Genomic DNA, 15,660 nt, shown 5'->3' with positions numbered 1-15,660 from the left:
GAGCAAACAAAATAGAATTGTGTTAAACCATTTAGCTTTTGCATTTTTTTCTTTTGGGTATAATATTTTATTTTGCTTTACTGAGAGGTATTAGATAACTGAAATGGCCTCCTATCAGTAGTGGTAGAGTCTAATACAGTGAAGGAATTTAAACATTCATAGGATAGTTTTAAGCTATCCTAAATCTAAGACAAGATGGGCCGAATGGTTGTTATCTGCTCTCAAATTCCATGTTTCTGTGTAGTAAATCTAATTTTACTATATTTCTGCATTAGAGTTTAGTGATCCAGAAGGTTATATTAAATGTTGTATTTGACTTCACAATCCACAAATGTGAAAAAACTCAAAATGTTTGAGTCACATATTCGAATTGTTTCTATGTGAATTATTTATTTGCCAGGTCTCTTCATGAGCTATCAATCTTGGTTGTCTACAGGCTACCATGGCAGGCTTATGCTAGATTCAGTAAATATTCCCAATGCACATACATATCTGGTCCTGGGCCAACTAGAAGTCTTCAGGAAACCAAATAAGCAGAGCTTGCAAGGGAAACATTGCTTGCTTTTCTAAAATACAGTGCAGTCAGTTATCCCTATGATCCCCGAAAAAAATGTACAACTTTGTGCTATGTGGTATCTCAGAGGAGCAACGTATGTAATGACGCTATACATAGTACAAAATGAAAAAAGGTTAAAATCATTTGTGAATAAATAAAATGTGTCTGTGTAGTTGTTAAATGCAACATATTTCCTGGTTTCAAAAGTCAAGGCCAGTGGAACAAGCAGTTTCATGTCGTTTCTAAAGGTTTGTGGAACTTTTTATATTTTTTTAAACCTACCTGAACCACCTCGCTGGGCACTGGACTCTTACATTAATTCAGATTTATTTCCCAACTCTGTTTGTCATGCACGAATGCAAATTATATAAACTACTGTCAATGCTGCCATATTCCGCAATGACATAATAACCAACATAACATGACAAATAAAAGCAGTCGTCCTGGATGCAATAACACAAGGATGAGGTGTGAGGTGATATATAAAGGTGTCAGAAGTGCATGAATGGCACAATGAATGTGAGATCATGATATCTGAAAACAGAATTAATAGATGCTTCAGATCAAGCAAATGAAATATACTTATGCCAGTATGGACATGCCTAAGACGTGCACACAAAGACAAACGGTATGTTACTTTTTGATTTGTTACCCATGTTATAAGGGCTTTGTCATTGTGGATGCAATATGGTCACTTCCAAAGCAGAAGTCATTTTTTTTGCACAAAAGTTCAACAAATATTATTATTATTTTATGTATTAATTGTGTTTCTTTTCATTCACAGATTTACATTTTGGACACATCTTTTTGTGTAATTTTTTTTCCAGTTTTCACACCAGCAACATACTTGTGAGTCTCCCTGACTTTTTATGTACATAGTGGCGCAAGGAAAAATATAAATGCACTTTTATGGCAAATATTCTTAGTTACAAAACAGTACATGGTGAATACGATGAGTAAGAGCTTTAAGGCTAGAGAAAGCAGCGGGGTTATGGCTCTAGGAGTATCTGAGCAGTTAGTGATTGTTATTCAGATTTGTTCCCTGGGAGTTGAAGTGCCCTAGTGAGTCTGATTTTAGCATGTTATCTGCATTTTCTTGTAACGTCTACTTTTAACATGGATTATTGAATAGAGTTCTGGGTGTATTTAAAGAGCATTCATATTTTTTTTACTATGTGTACCTTGAAGGCCTATCTGTTAGGCTTAGATAATAGACTTGGGCGCCGGGCAACTCTTTGAGTTCGTCTTCGTGGTGAAAAAAAATCTTCGTATTCCACGAATATTTGGCTGTTCCTGTGTTCGGTTTGGGCGAATATTCATGTACATTCTTTGTGTTCGTTTTTTTATGTTTTTTGTATAAGTGGTTCATATGGGGTTAACGCGGTACGCACTACACAGCAACTTTGGCGCCAGAATTTTAAAGGTCCTTTACAAGCTACTTTATTGGTCACCGGCAGTGGCCTCCTCTGCCATCAACCAATGTTGGTCCAGCAACTTGGCCGGGGGAGACCAATAGAGTCACTCGCACAGCCCTTTAACTCCTGAGGGAGAACCTATGTATTTCTTCTCCCATTAACCCCTGCGATGCTGCACAGATAAGGTAGGGGAAGGGGCCAGGGAGATTAGTAAACGAAGATGAAGACGAACACTAAAATTCTTCGTGTTGTGTGTCTTCGTATACGTTTTGCAGCTGCCATGTTCGTATGTTCAGTATTCGAGCTGAACAACGAAAATGCACCCTTCGTGTTTGTTTTCATGTTCACCCGAATACAAATGCACAAGTCTAATAGATAATATTTATTATGTTTTCAAATGTTGTATGTGTTTACTGTACATTTCTCATTTTTGTTTTTAGGTCTCAAGACCAATGGGCTATCATGCTTATTTTGCATTTTTTGTGATAAGTTCTGTGCTTGGAAAAGCATCATCATGTTTTTGTGAACATTATCCATGGTCATCTTGGTCAAGCTGTTCGAAAACATGTGAACATGGGACACAGAGCAGATCACGGTAAGTTGAATATTTAACAGTCCAAACATTATGCTTTACTGACATTTTAAATATATTGGTGATACAGAGAAACCTTCAACTACAATTGCACAAGACATATTCTGTTATATATCCAATTGTATAGAAAGAACACAAAATATATAATTGCTTATACAACTGTGTACTTCCATATAGCTATGTAATGTGTTCCTCAGACTTTCTTCATGGGGAACCTTTGAGATAAACCATAACTGAATCCAGCACTGAAAAGTCATCGCTTAATTATTATGATTTTTATTTTAATGTTATCAAAGGGACACTCCAGCCATCATATGCACTTTAATATATATGATAGCTGTGCAGTCCCTTTAAATTCTCACGTCTGTTTTGCAAATGCATAGGCGGATTCTGCAGAATCCCCGTTTGCCTTTGCTCCTTTCTCCACCCCACAGCTGAATGTTGATGTGATGTGTTCTACCAGACACACATGACATATCTACCACCAGTCAGCTCCAGTCCTGGCTCGGGACATGCGTGGAAAGCACTCCCATTGATTTTAATGGAAACACTTTACTGTCACGTCAAGCAGCAAGCTAGTGTCAAGAGTAATCGGACCATAGAGTTCTGATCATAAAGTACTTTAATATTTATGCTTCTATTGTAGAGGTTCTAGGGACGTTAAGTTGTCCATTTAAAGTTTTTAAGTATTAAACATTGGATGTGAGTTCAAAAAAGAGCAAGCAACTCACGGATTCACATTTTAGTGAGTGGGTTTCAAAATGTTAGCATGCAAGAGCATACCACTTCAGTCCACTTTTCTAGGTTATTTTCTGTAAATTGCATTTCCCATGATTTCTGATTATATCTCTGTGGAATGCAGCAGTTTGAAACAGCCAGCAAACTTTTTTAAACATGGCCCATACTATGAAAAATCATAGAAAAGTAAACATGTTTGCATTTGTTTTATTAGATCTTAGGAGAAACGCCAGAAAACACCATTTTCAAAAAATGTAATAGCTTTCCCTATTTTCATGAATTTTCCTGTCTAATAGCAACGTCTATGTTACTGGATGCCGCAACATACTCTGGCCTAGGTCCCATGGGGTGGCAGTCACCCTGATGCAGCCATAAATAAAGTAAAATATCCTGCATGCCTTTAAAAAGCAGAGCTCCTAGCTCTCCACAGTGAGGACTGTGGATGGAATTCTTTCTTTCTCTCTCTCTCTCTCTTTCTTTTTTTCTTTCTTTCTTACTACCATAGATATAGAAATCATATAAAAAAGGAATAGTTTTGAAGACCAACCTGGCTAGAGTATCTGAAAATAAAAAGTGCTTTATATTCTGGAAAATACTGTATTATATTAACAGAAAAGCCAGCGCATTAAGCAAGTACAGTATGCTGTACTCAGTTGTTGTGAACTATAATAGCCTCAAATCACTGTTTGAAACCTGCTATAATATTTGTTAATGGTTTTTTTTTTATTTTGTTCCCAGACATATAGTCTACGATGAATACTTCCACAAAAACAATTGTGATCAATTGTGTACCAAGCGTGAGACTCGATCCTGCAATGAGCAGCCATGTCCAATCAATTGCAGAATTGGTGATTTTGGACCATGGTCTGATTGTGATCCTTGCCTCAGAAAACAGGTAAATACATTTAAATGTAGGTAAATTGTAAATATTTTTAGCAAGCATATTAATAGTGAGGTATCCTAACTTAGGCCGACTAGGTACATCACCTTGGTTTGCTGCTCCTTAATGGGCCAGTTACATGCCCGAGCTGGTACAGCCTCTATAGACTGCACTGAAACGAGCTATATGTCTTTAAGGTATGGAGGGCCAGCGTAAGAAGCTTTGGCTCGTGTGCAGCTGCTCAGCCATGGAAACCCATTTCATGAAGCTCCTAACACAGCGCTTGTGCTGATGTTGCACCAGATGCAGTTTGGAACTCTGTAATGAGTGATGCTAGGACAGGCTTCACCACTAGGCATCCCTATCCTTTGAATGTGCGAGGTCTACCGCTTCATGGCCGATAAAGGGTCACGATGTGGTCCGAAACATTGATTTGGTGCTTGTTGTCATGCTGCTTATTTATTGAATAAAACCCTCCGGGTTTGGCTGGTCAAAATCTGAATCCTCAAGGTCACGGGAAGGGGGTCCTGGCACCCCCCACTCCCTGCCAATTTCCCTGGCCATAGATGGGGGTGTTTCCCGCTATGTCAGAGAGAATTCCCACTAACGTCAGCAGGAATGTGGTCAGTGGGACCACCCATCGACATCCTGGCCATGTTCCACAAGGGTAGACTCGGGGTGGCCAGAGCCCACAAGTACACAGGTATAATTATTTGGAGACTCCATTTGTGGACTTTGTATGTGTGGTCCTGTACGCATGGTCTGTAATTTTTTCCATAACACTAAAAAATACTTATTATTTGCAAGAGCGTATATTTCAATACAATGCCAGCAATGTGATATATCAATGTTTAATTTGTCTTAAACTGTTCTCTATTACTCTGCATACAGGCTAAATTTATTTTGCAAGTTCAACTCCCTAGGCTCACATTAGCAATGTGTGAAGTAAATTTGAAATGAAAGGTAAAAAGGGATTAATTAAAATTTTTTTGCAGCACTAGCTATTTCATAGCAATCAAGAACAAGTTCAAACAAGGCAATAATTCTTATCTGTGTAATTATACATTAGTTTAAATGCAATTATACATATTTCATTCAGTTTCATTCAGATTTTGACCTCAATAACGCTATAGGAGAAATTCAAGTTGCGGTATAAATTACAGTAATTTCATTGATCAATTATGGACAAGTAACTCATGGCAGCTGAGCTGCTGTAAGCATTTATTTTGAACTTGCTATCGAATGGGAGTAGTAGTCAATAGCAGCTGAATTAGTACCGTATTTGCTAAATTATAAGACAACCCCGATTATAAGACGACCCCCCCAAAAATTTTTTAATATTAATTTAGGAAAAAAAGAAAAAGCCTCAATATAAAACTACTCAATATAAAAAAAGTTTTACTAGTAAATATTATTTCACATGTAAACTATTTTTTCATATTTAATACAAACTGTGATTGAGATTGAGGTGTGCCTTTTAACCTCCCATTTGCCACCCTGATATGCCTTATACACCCCTTTATGCCACTCTGCCTCCCTGACATGCCTTTTAACCTTCTATTTGCCACTCTGCCCCCAGATATTCCTTATATAACCCCTATATGCCACTCTGCCTCCCTGATATGCCTTTTAACCCCTATATGCCACTTTGCCTTCCTGATATGCCTTTTAACCCCTGTATACCACTCTGGCTCCAGAAAACCATTATACCCCCACATGCCCCGACTTACCGATGCATCCCTAGACTTGTCCCCTGTGCTTCAGACTCCCTGGTGTCTAGTGGGGGCTGCCGGTGGATGTCTGTGTGATACTCCCAGACAACCTCCGCTGCTGCTGGACGGCACTTCTGCCAGGGCTTCTATGACTGAGCACCGGAAGGTCATGTCATGCCGGTGCTCTGTCATAGAAGCCCCGGCGGAAGTGCAGGCAGCAGCGGAGGTTGTCTGTGCGAATTCCCGCAAATGTTCATCGGCTGCTGGATGACAACATCTGCTGCTGCCGGCATTTCCGCCGGGGCTTCTATGGTGGAGCACCGGAAGGTCATGTGATGCAGACTAGCAGCCCTAGAGTAAGTGCTGGCAGTAGCAGAGGTTCTCTGTGCGCATCGCACAGATGTCCACTGGCTGCCAGAGTGGAGGATCCAGGTTCCCTGCAGCGCTGCAAGAGATCTGGATCTTAGTCATGTAGTCAGACCTCTATTTGAGGTCTGATTATAAGATGACCTTGAATATAAGACAAGGGATATATTTACAGTATATACGGTAATTATGCGTGTATATGCATGCCATGCCAAGCAGCCATATTTGTAATTTGTAACCTTATTAGCAGAACAGAGATAATGGAAGGGGGTTTAATTTAAAAAAACATTTCTTAGCCAACTGGATACCACACTGTATAGGTGGAACGTTACCCCCAATAAAGTGACACCTTGTCATTTTTCTTTGGCATGAGAACTTTAAGGAAAGCTCCATGACATTAACTGGCAATTTTACAGCCCCTACCCAGTCATCCAGGAGAACCGCTGGAGTTGATACTTCATATTCCATAGCATGTTGTGTGAAAACTCATAGTTTAGTGAACAACAATTGTTAATATTTTAAAAGAATGTGTATACTTAAATGACACTTTTTATAAATAACGAAAAATGGTGAAAAGGCATTGCCCCAAAACAAGCAACTCGTTACGCAAACATATTTATTATGTGTCAATTACTTTCAGTTCCGCACACGTGCTCTAGAACGCCCTGCTCAGTTTGGTGGAGAAATCTGTACAGGACAGTTGGTTGATTCCCGAGAATGCATCCCATCAAAGATTTGCAACATTGAAGAACTTGACTGTGAAAGAAAATTTAAATGTAACTCAGGTAACGTCTCAAAAGCATGATGCGTACCTTCCCAATATTGAATTGGTCTTTTTAGTTGGTGTGGCTGGTAGACATGGGTTTTTCCTGAGACTTTTGGGACCATTTGATATTATTTGAACTAATGATATATGCTGTTATATGTATATTTTAATGTTGGTCCTAAAGTGATCACAGGGTGAATGGGCAGGTTCTCAGTAGAATATTGATCTACAATAAAATTTGTTATGGAGTTAATATTTGAAATGTTAAGGGTCAGCTCATTGGAAAAAATTTCAGGGTATTCCTTTATGTCTGTAGAACAGTTTACAGTTCCTGACTAGATAAGATTAAAATAAGCTATATACACTATATGCCTTAAAGACACATTTTTATAATGAGGAAGTAACAAGCTTTCCTTCTAGTTATCTCTCTCCTATTAGTTTTTTGGGGAGGGGAAGTGAGAAAACAGGGACAATTAATTCAAAGATCTTCAATTCCCTACGTACATTTTTAAACTATTTGCTGATTTCTAATAAAAAACACAGGATATAGTCATTGTGACAATTCCCCTTTAAAAGTGGTCATTCATTACTAACCCAGTGGTTTCTAACATCACTCAAAAGGTTTGCATTTGGTTTCAGTGTTTATCCCACCAGTGTCATACTGTGAAATTGTTTATACCATACCCTGCAAAGCAATTTGGGTTGCCTGGAGCAGTAAATGGTTTAGCAATTAAGTGTCTAATAGAACCTTCTGCAGAGAACTTGAAAAGTGAGATAACTTCATATTTTTTATATTAAACTAAATCAATGTGAAAATTGCATTGTCTTCTTAAAAAACCTCAATAATTGTTAGTAAAAATAAAACATTTGCACACAACAGTCTAATGTAAGCTTGTTTTAGATTAGGGTTTCTAGCTTAAAATGTTTATAACAATACATACAACCATCCGGGTGTATTATACGTTAGAACAAGAATAACCCAGCATGTCACGTGTCTGACGGGTGAGCAATACTTTGCTTTGTACAATGCAATACCTGCATGCAACTGTTCCCAACTGAATATTCTCATCACACCTGAATAAAGCCACAATAATTATTTAATATATCTTAGTAAAGTTACTTTATAACATGTTTAGAATGATAAATATTTGTTTCTTTACAAAAATATATTTGTTTCTTTAGAAAAAAATGTTTAAATCTAAATATTCACCACCTTTCAGCGCTTCTCCACAGTTGTCCAATAATGTGGAGTTGCAGGACGGACAATTCCTTGGTTTTCACCGATTTTTTTTTTTTTTTTAAAGGACATAGTAAGGGAAGTGACTCTGGTAGTTCGGTGACATTGAGTGGAGAATTAAGAAGTTCATAGGATTAATTTTGACTGCCAGAAAGGACTTTTTATTTCAATATAACACATTTAACACATCTCATTGTGGGGAGGGAGTTTTAAAACATTTATGCATTATTTTACAGGGCATTTTTCAGTGTCTATTATGGATTTTTTCCACTTTATTTAAGAAATAGGTCCCCATTTAATATATTGTAAGTCCAAAGAAATGAGTCATACCTTCCAGTGGCCCAACATTCACCAAATGTTTGAAGTATCTTCTCTAGGACCAAAACAGCAACACCAATTTTTGTGTCAACATGAAAGAATGTATAGCTATTAGTGATTGTGAAATAAAAGTTAGAAAAAACACAAATTTGGAAATGTACAATTCCTGTAACATCTTGTTTAGATAAATTTGCTGTTTCTTTCTTGCTTTCTTTCTTTTCTAAATACCCCATCACCCACACAAGGTACTTTACTGGAAGCAAGAACTCACATTAAATAAAATGGCGCCAGGCCAAAACTTTGCTTGATTGGAGCGTGATGCCTAAACTGACAAATGTAATTCCATTCATGATGTGAGCTATTGGGAAGGTCCAACAAAAATTACATTATGAAGTTTTCTCCTGACTTATTGACCCTAAGAACATCTGTCCTAAACCCTATAGTGGATTTAAAAAAAAAACTTCAATCAAAGCAAGGGCAACGCAATATTTTTTCAATTTACTTTCAGGTTCACAAAACATGAAAGATTATATAGAGACATAGTCAATACAAACAGATGAATGCCTTTGGTTTAAGGATGCTATGAAACCTTGACATTGTTACACATGTACACGGATATGGTAAACTGTGGCATGTGTTAGAGCAGGGGTCCTCAAACTTTTTAAACAGGGGGCCAGTTCACGGTCCCTCAGACCGTTGGAGGGCCGGACTATATGGGCTGGCAGTATGTTCCCCCACAGGCATACAGCCTCCAGCCATACAGTATGGCTGGAGGCTGTATGCCTGTGTACTGCCCCATTTCAGTGTTCCAACCACCGCTCCGGCCATAGCAGGACTGGAGGATCGGTGGTCAGAACACCGTAGGGACGCGCCGCTGGTAAACACTTACCTCCAGCGCGCGTCCTTGCTTCTTCGCTTCTTCTCCGCTTCTCCGCTCCTCCGCGCTCGGTTGCCATGGGTGCACGCATGGGACGTCAGTGACGTCGCTGCGTGCGCCTGCTCCCGGCGGTCCCCACGTTTTTAAAGTAAACGCGTGCCGCAGGGACTTCACAGAGGCATCCTTGTGTTCTGAAAGCATCTTTCGGAACACATGGATGTCCTGAGGCAAAAACACCCGGCGGGCCGGGTAAATGCGCTCTGCGGGCCGCATGTGGCCCGCGGGCCGTAGTTTGAGGACCCCAGTGTTAGAGGAACAGAATTTTGATGTAAAAAAAAAAGGAAATTGTTTTCAAGAATATTGTAGGGGCTCTGTGTCACTGATGGTGTATGGGTTTAATTCAGTAAAAATGTATTTCCTTCGAGTTAAAAAAGAAGTGTTGTAGTCTAACAGAGAATGTAAGAGTTAAAAAAATATGCAATTAGAAACACAGAATTTCCTCAAATAAAAACAATTTGTCTCATCTAGTCTGCCCATTTTTCCTGCTTTAAAAATGGAAAGCTTAATTAGTCCTTGGTCTTCTCTTAGATTTATGACAGCCGTATGCCTTTCCTTTACTCTGTAAACATCTAGCATTTCTGCTGGGAGGCTGCTTCACTTATTTACTTAACTGAATTTTTCTCCCTATTTTCAGGTCGATGTATTGCCTTAAATCTCAAGTGTAACGGAGATAATGACTGTGGTGATAATTCTGATGAGAGAAATTGTAGGAAAAAGCCAGAGATAAAAAGAAACTTTGAGAACATACCCGGATCTCAACTGATGGGGAATGGGTATATTCATTATAATCTTAATATTTCAGATCCACCAGATGGAGCCCCAATATGTGCAGCTCCTTCTACTTTGTGCCTAATCTCCTTGGTATTTTAATTTGCATGATTCCATTAGGAATCCTGAGCCTCCATAATGAAACAAATTGTTGAGCAACAGAGTGTGACAGTGCCCTACTATAACTTGACATATTCCTATCCTATCTACCATTTAGATAAAGTATATAATGTATATAAACTAAACATTTGGTAATAAAACTACAACCAGCCTTCACTGTCATATTCCGGTTAAGAATTGTCCCTGGTAATAAGTTTATCTACTTCTGGATATATAGAGTATTTTTATATTCATAACACATATCCAAATAATAATAACAACATTTTTGTTTTAACTTGTTTGTAGGTTTAATTACCTATCTGGCGAAAGCCTAGGAGAAGTTCTTGATAACACATTTTATGGTGGAAAGCAAGTTACGGCATTGGGGAATGGAACCGGACTAAACAGAAAGTTATACCGCATCCCAGCAAATATAGAAAGCATCAAATTTCAGGTAAACTACAGGGGTAGTTCCAGGTATCTATGCCCCCAAAACAATCAGCTTTAAGAGCCCTATCTCAAGCACAATTTCTGAAAACAAATACATAAAAGAAGGAACATAATAGTTATGATCACAAGTTTGTTCAGAAACAATACAAATTATAGTGATATACATTTTAAGAACAATCTGTGCTTCATCCCTTGCACATTATCTGTTGGGGACCTTAGAACCACAGGGGCCCTTAGCAGACTGTGGCTCTAATGGTTTAACCCTGAGTCTTAGGGTTTTTACTTCAATCTTAGATTCTCAGGGTTATTTAGTCTGGAACTGGCTCATATTTTACTCTGATTTAATGACATCAATAAATTTAGAATTTCTACACCCCAATGAGAGCATAATTTGAACCATTTGGTCTCAGAATAATACAATCTTATTGGTGGACTTTTAAAGGGTTAATATTTGAAGAGTCTTAGAGGAAGGTTCACTTGTGTATCAAGGACACCATTTATGAACCCTGGACAGTTATAATGGTAAAAATACTAGTTACTTATTTCTAGGAAAGTAGACAGGTATTTTAACTATAAAAACAGAAACATGTATTAAACATCACAAATAAAATAAATGCATGATGTACCCAATACAAATGGTAGGATTTGCCTGTGCGTTGTTTTACTTTGTCTTCTTGTATTTTATGTTAGAATAATTTTTGTCCAAGTTGAGAACTTCCCACTGGATGGGCAAATGGAACCCCTATGTTTAATATTGTTAAGTTTTATGTAAGTCTGCTGAAGTCACAAATGATCTATTCATAGAATTCAAATTATTGTATGTAAACAAATTACATTTTGATTTTCGTTCTTTTCTTATAGCTAGAAAACAAAGAAGATGATGTAGTATCAGAATTCTACAATAGTTTGAAGGATTTCAAAGATGACAAAGACTTGAAGGACTCACACAGCGGGTCTCGCGGGGGCTCTGCTGGTATCCCTTTTCTTTTTCATGCAAAAAGTAATACCAAATTAACTTACTCTTCATCATTTCGGGAAGCTATAAAAGCCTCACAAAAAAAGGTAAATGCAGAAGATACATTAGATACATTAGAACTCCCCAAAAACAAGGCGCCCAGCAAGGCAAGCACCACCATATGTGATATGTATTATTCTTTCATGGTGAACACTTAGACTCAGAACCTAAAAGTTTCTCAAAAACCCTTGTCAATTATTTAAAAGCAATTCAATCTCTAAAAATCATGTCAATGTTTTTGCCTGGCAAATTTTTAAATATATATATATATATATATAGTTACAACAACATGCTAAATTATATTTAAACCTTCATAAATGTGCAATGGCTGAAGTGATTTATGTTTTACAGGTGTGAGTTGTTTGTAGTTCTGATTATTTGCAGAGGGTGAGTGTAGCAAAGGGTTCTTGTTCTAAACTGCATGTATCCTAAGCTGCTGGCATTAACCCCTTCAATCCCCTATAGACGTACCGGGACGTCCAAAAAACGCCCACTAAGAAACCCCTATGGACGTCCCGGTACGTCCAGCCCTTCGTGCAGCGTCAGGGACACATCCCTGCCGCTGCACGGGAGACCAGGCTGTCGTCTGACAGCCTGGACTCCCCACTGACAGCAGAAGCCGGCTTTGCCGGCTTTCTGCTGTCCGATCGCCTGTAACAGCTTCCGGCATGAAAGCCGGTAAACTGTAAACTGCCCGATCGCGCGGTTTCAAACGCACGATTGGGCGTTCCCTTCCGGGTTGCGTCACTGCTGACGTAACCCGGAAGGTCATCCCTGCGGGGATATCCTGCCCTCCGATGAGGCACAGAGACGCTGCGATCTCTATGCAGGTCTGTGAGGACCTGCATTGAGATCACAGTGTGATCGGTGCAGGGGGATCGCGGGGAGGGGAGTGAGAAACCATCCCTCTCACTCCCCCTCCCGTCCTGTAACAGAAAAGCTGGAGAAAAAAAACGGTTAGTCATTTAAAAATATTAAATAAATCATTAAAATAATAATATAAATAATACTAAAAAAATATATAATGTGAGCTGTGATGTCACTGTGACATCACTGGCATGTTCAGGAGGTCCCTAGGAGGACCTCTAACCATTACTGTGTAAAAAACAAAATATAAGAAATAAAAAAAAAAAATATATATATATATATAAAAAAAGATAATCAAAAATTCTTAAAAAAACCTTACATCCCATTGCCCTAGCATAACATCTAGCCAGTATAACCCTTCTGCCCCCGTTCACAACCCCCAAACCCGTTAAGCCATAGGCATAAAAATTATACAAAATTGTACACCTTATAGTATGCTCCCTGGTGCTGGGAAAGTCTGGAAAATCTATATAAATTAGGTATTTCTAAAATCAGGACACCTGAATTGATAAACTTGGAGGGGATTTTCCATCACTTTACCTAATTTTGTGAGGATTCAGAGGGAAAATGTAAAAAAAACTAGTATATTTTTCTAATCTTCGCTAGTTTTTACTAAATTTCTAATTTCTCCTTGAAAAAACAATATATAGTTTATATGGGTACACTATGTACAGGAAAAGAGAATAATTGCTAAACCGACATACCGCAAAAATGGCAAAATTGCTCTGGGCTTTGAGGTACCAAAAACCCCTGGGATTGAAGGGGTTAAGACAGGTCAGCTCAGACAAATTTGATTCTTTTGGCACAAACTGGATAAACGCTTACTAACAGTAAATTCTATTAAAATAATCTATAATGACCCACTAATAACTATATATAAGTATGTGTATATATATATACACACACACACACATATATATATATATATATATATATATATATATATATATATATATATATATATACAGCGCTGTGCAAACGTTTTATGGAGGTGTGAAGAATCCAGTAAAGTAAGAATGTTTTCGAGAATAGACATGTTAACATTTTATTTTTAGCATTTCACAAAATGTAAAATAAAAATCAATGTTCGGTGTGACCAGCCTTTCTTTGCTCTTCTTCTCAAAACAGCATTTTTTCTTCTATGTACACTTGCAGAAAGTCATGGATTTTGTAGGGACATAGGTGGATGATTAACCCCTTCGAGACAAAGGCTGATTTTACTTTTTGTACCCTTTGTGACAATGGCCTTTTTAACATTTCTGCGCTGCTTGTGTTTAGCTGTAATTTTCTTCTTTCCCGTTTACTGAACCCACACACATTAGATATTGTTTTTTTCAGGACAAGAAGGGCTTTCTTTAGATGACATTGTTTTGATTGTATCATATTATTTACTATTAAAAAAATTATAAAATATGGTGAAAAATTTAGAAAAAAATGACTGTTTCTAACTTTTAGTTGAAAAATCTTTTACTCATCTATAAAAGGTAATGAAAAAACCTGCTAAATAGATTCTACTATTTGTCCTGAGTTTAGAAATACCCAATGTTTTTATGTTTTTTTGCTTTTTTCTACCCATTATGGGGCAATAAGTACAGGTAGCGTTTTGCTATTTCAAAGCCATTTTTTCCAAATCTGGTAATTCTTCCCCCCATGTGCCATTTCGGGTATCTTTGAACCCGGCCAATGCAATTTACCCCATCAAGTCATATATTTTTGAAAACTAGACAGCCCAGGGTATTCCAAATGCTAGTATTTTAACTCTTTCCATGCACCATATCTACCACCAGTCTTTGTCAAACTTTATGGTAGTCATTTTTTTGCATTTGTTTTGTCATACACATTTTACTTCAGGTATGAATTAAAATGTTCTAGTTTATGTCACTATCACAAAACACCCCAATATGTGTTCAGCAACATCTCCTGAGCGCAGCGATACCCCACATGAATGATTTTGCCTGGCTGTTTGGGGGCAAAAGGGCCACATTTGGGGCATGCGCATTTTTCAATGTTGAACTTTGGCATTTGGGGATCCACTGCCCATGCCCTATTTGGTACATCTTTGAGCCGGGCCATTTCAGTGTGCCCAATAAACCCATATATTTTTGAAAACTAGACACCCCAGGGTATTTCAAATGCTAGTATTTTAACTCTTTCCATGCACCATATCTACCACCAGTCTTTGTCAAACTTTGTGGTAGTCATTTTTTTGCATTTGGTTTTCCACACACATTTTAATTCAGGTATGAATTAAAATGTTCTCGTATATGTCACTATCACAAAACACCCCAATATGTGTTCAGCAACATCTCCTGAGTACAGCGATACCTCACATGAATGATTTTGCCTGGCTGTTTTGGGGCAAAAGGGCCACATTTGGGGCATGCGCTTTTTTCAATGTTGAACTTTGGCATTTGGGATCCACTGCCCATGCCCTATTTGGTACATCTTTGAGCCAGGCCATTTCAGTGTGCCCAACAAAACCATATATTTTTCAAAACTAGACACCACAGGGTATTTTAAATGCTGGTATTTTAACTCTTTGCATGCACATATTTTACCACCAGCATTTTTTCAAAGTTTGCAGTAATATTTTTGTGTGTGTATTTTTCCCACACACACCTACTTTATGTATGAATTTACAGCTCCTGGTATATGCCGCTGTCACACGACACCCCATAATGTGTTCAGCAACATCTCCTGAGTGCAGTGATACCCCACATGCATGGGTGTGTCATTTTTTGGGGGAACTAAAAGGCCACATTTGGTACGTGTGCATTTTTCTAATTGGAAATTAGATGTGTGGCCATCCTTCCCCCCGTGTTAATTGGGACGTTGTTGAACCTGGCCCATTCAATTTACCCCATCAAATCATACATTTTTTAAAAGTAGACACCCCACGGGCATTTAATATGCCAGTATTTTAACTCTTTCCATGCGAGAATTG

The 15,660-nt window shown here is 38.1% G+C and overlaps 1 protein-coding gene across 1 annotated transcript in view; it reads left to right on the top strand.

Moving 5' to 3' along the window:
• Positions 1–1,148: 1,148 nt before the first annotated feature.
• LOC149283966 (complement component C6-like) overlaps positions 1,149–15,660 on the top strand; it is a 32,324-nt gene continuing 17,812 nt past the window's right edge. The window contains exons 1-7 of the mRNA XM_089497307.1: positions 1,149–1,184; positions 2,412–2,566; positions 4,040–4,196; positions 6,900–7,044; positions 10,152–10,290; positions 10,691–10,838; positions 11,696–11,896. Coding sequence (XP_089353433.1) covers positions 1,149–1,184; positions 2,412–2,566; positions 4,040–4,196; positions 6,900–7,044; positions 10,152–10,290; positions 10,691–10,838; positions 11,696–11,896 — 981 coding nt within the window. The remainder of the gene's footprint in view (positions 1,185–2,411; positions 2,567–4,039; positions 4,197–6,899; positions 7,045–10,151; positions 10,291–10,690; positions 10,839–11,695; positions 11,897–15,660) is intronic.

The sequence above is a fragment of the Sceloporus occidentalis genome, unplaced genomic scaffold (assembly GCF_023333645.1).
Source record: "Sceloporus occidentalis isolate IW3139 unplaced genomic scaffold, rSceOcc1.0.p SCAF_101, whole genome shotgun sequence".
NCBI lineage: Eukaryota > Metazoa > Chordata > Lepidosauria > Squamata > Phrynosomatidae > Sceloporus > Sceloporus occidentalis.
Note: the sequence above shows the minus strand (reverse complement) of the source record. Positions and strands in the feature narration are given on the sequence as shown.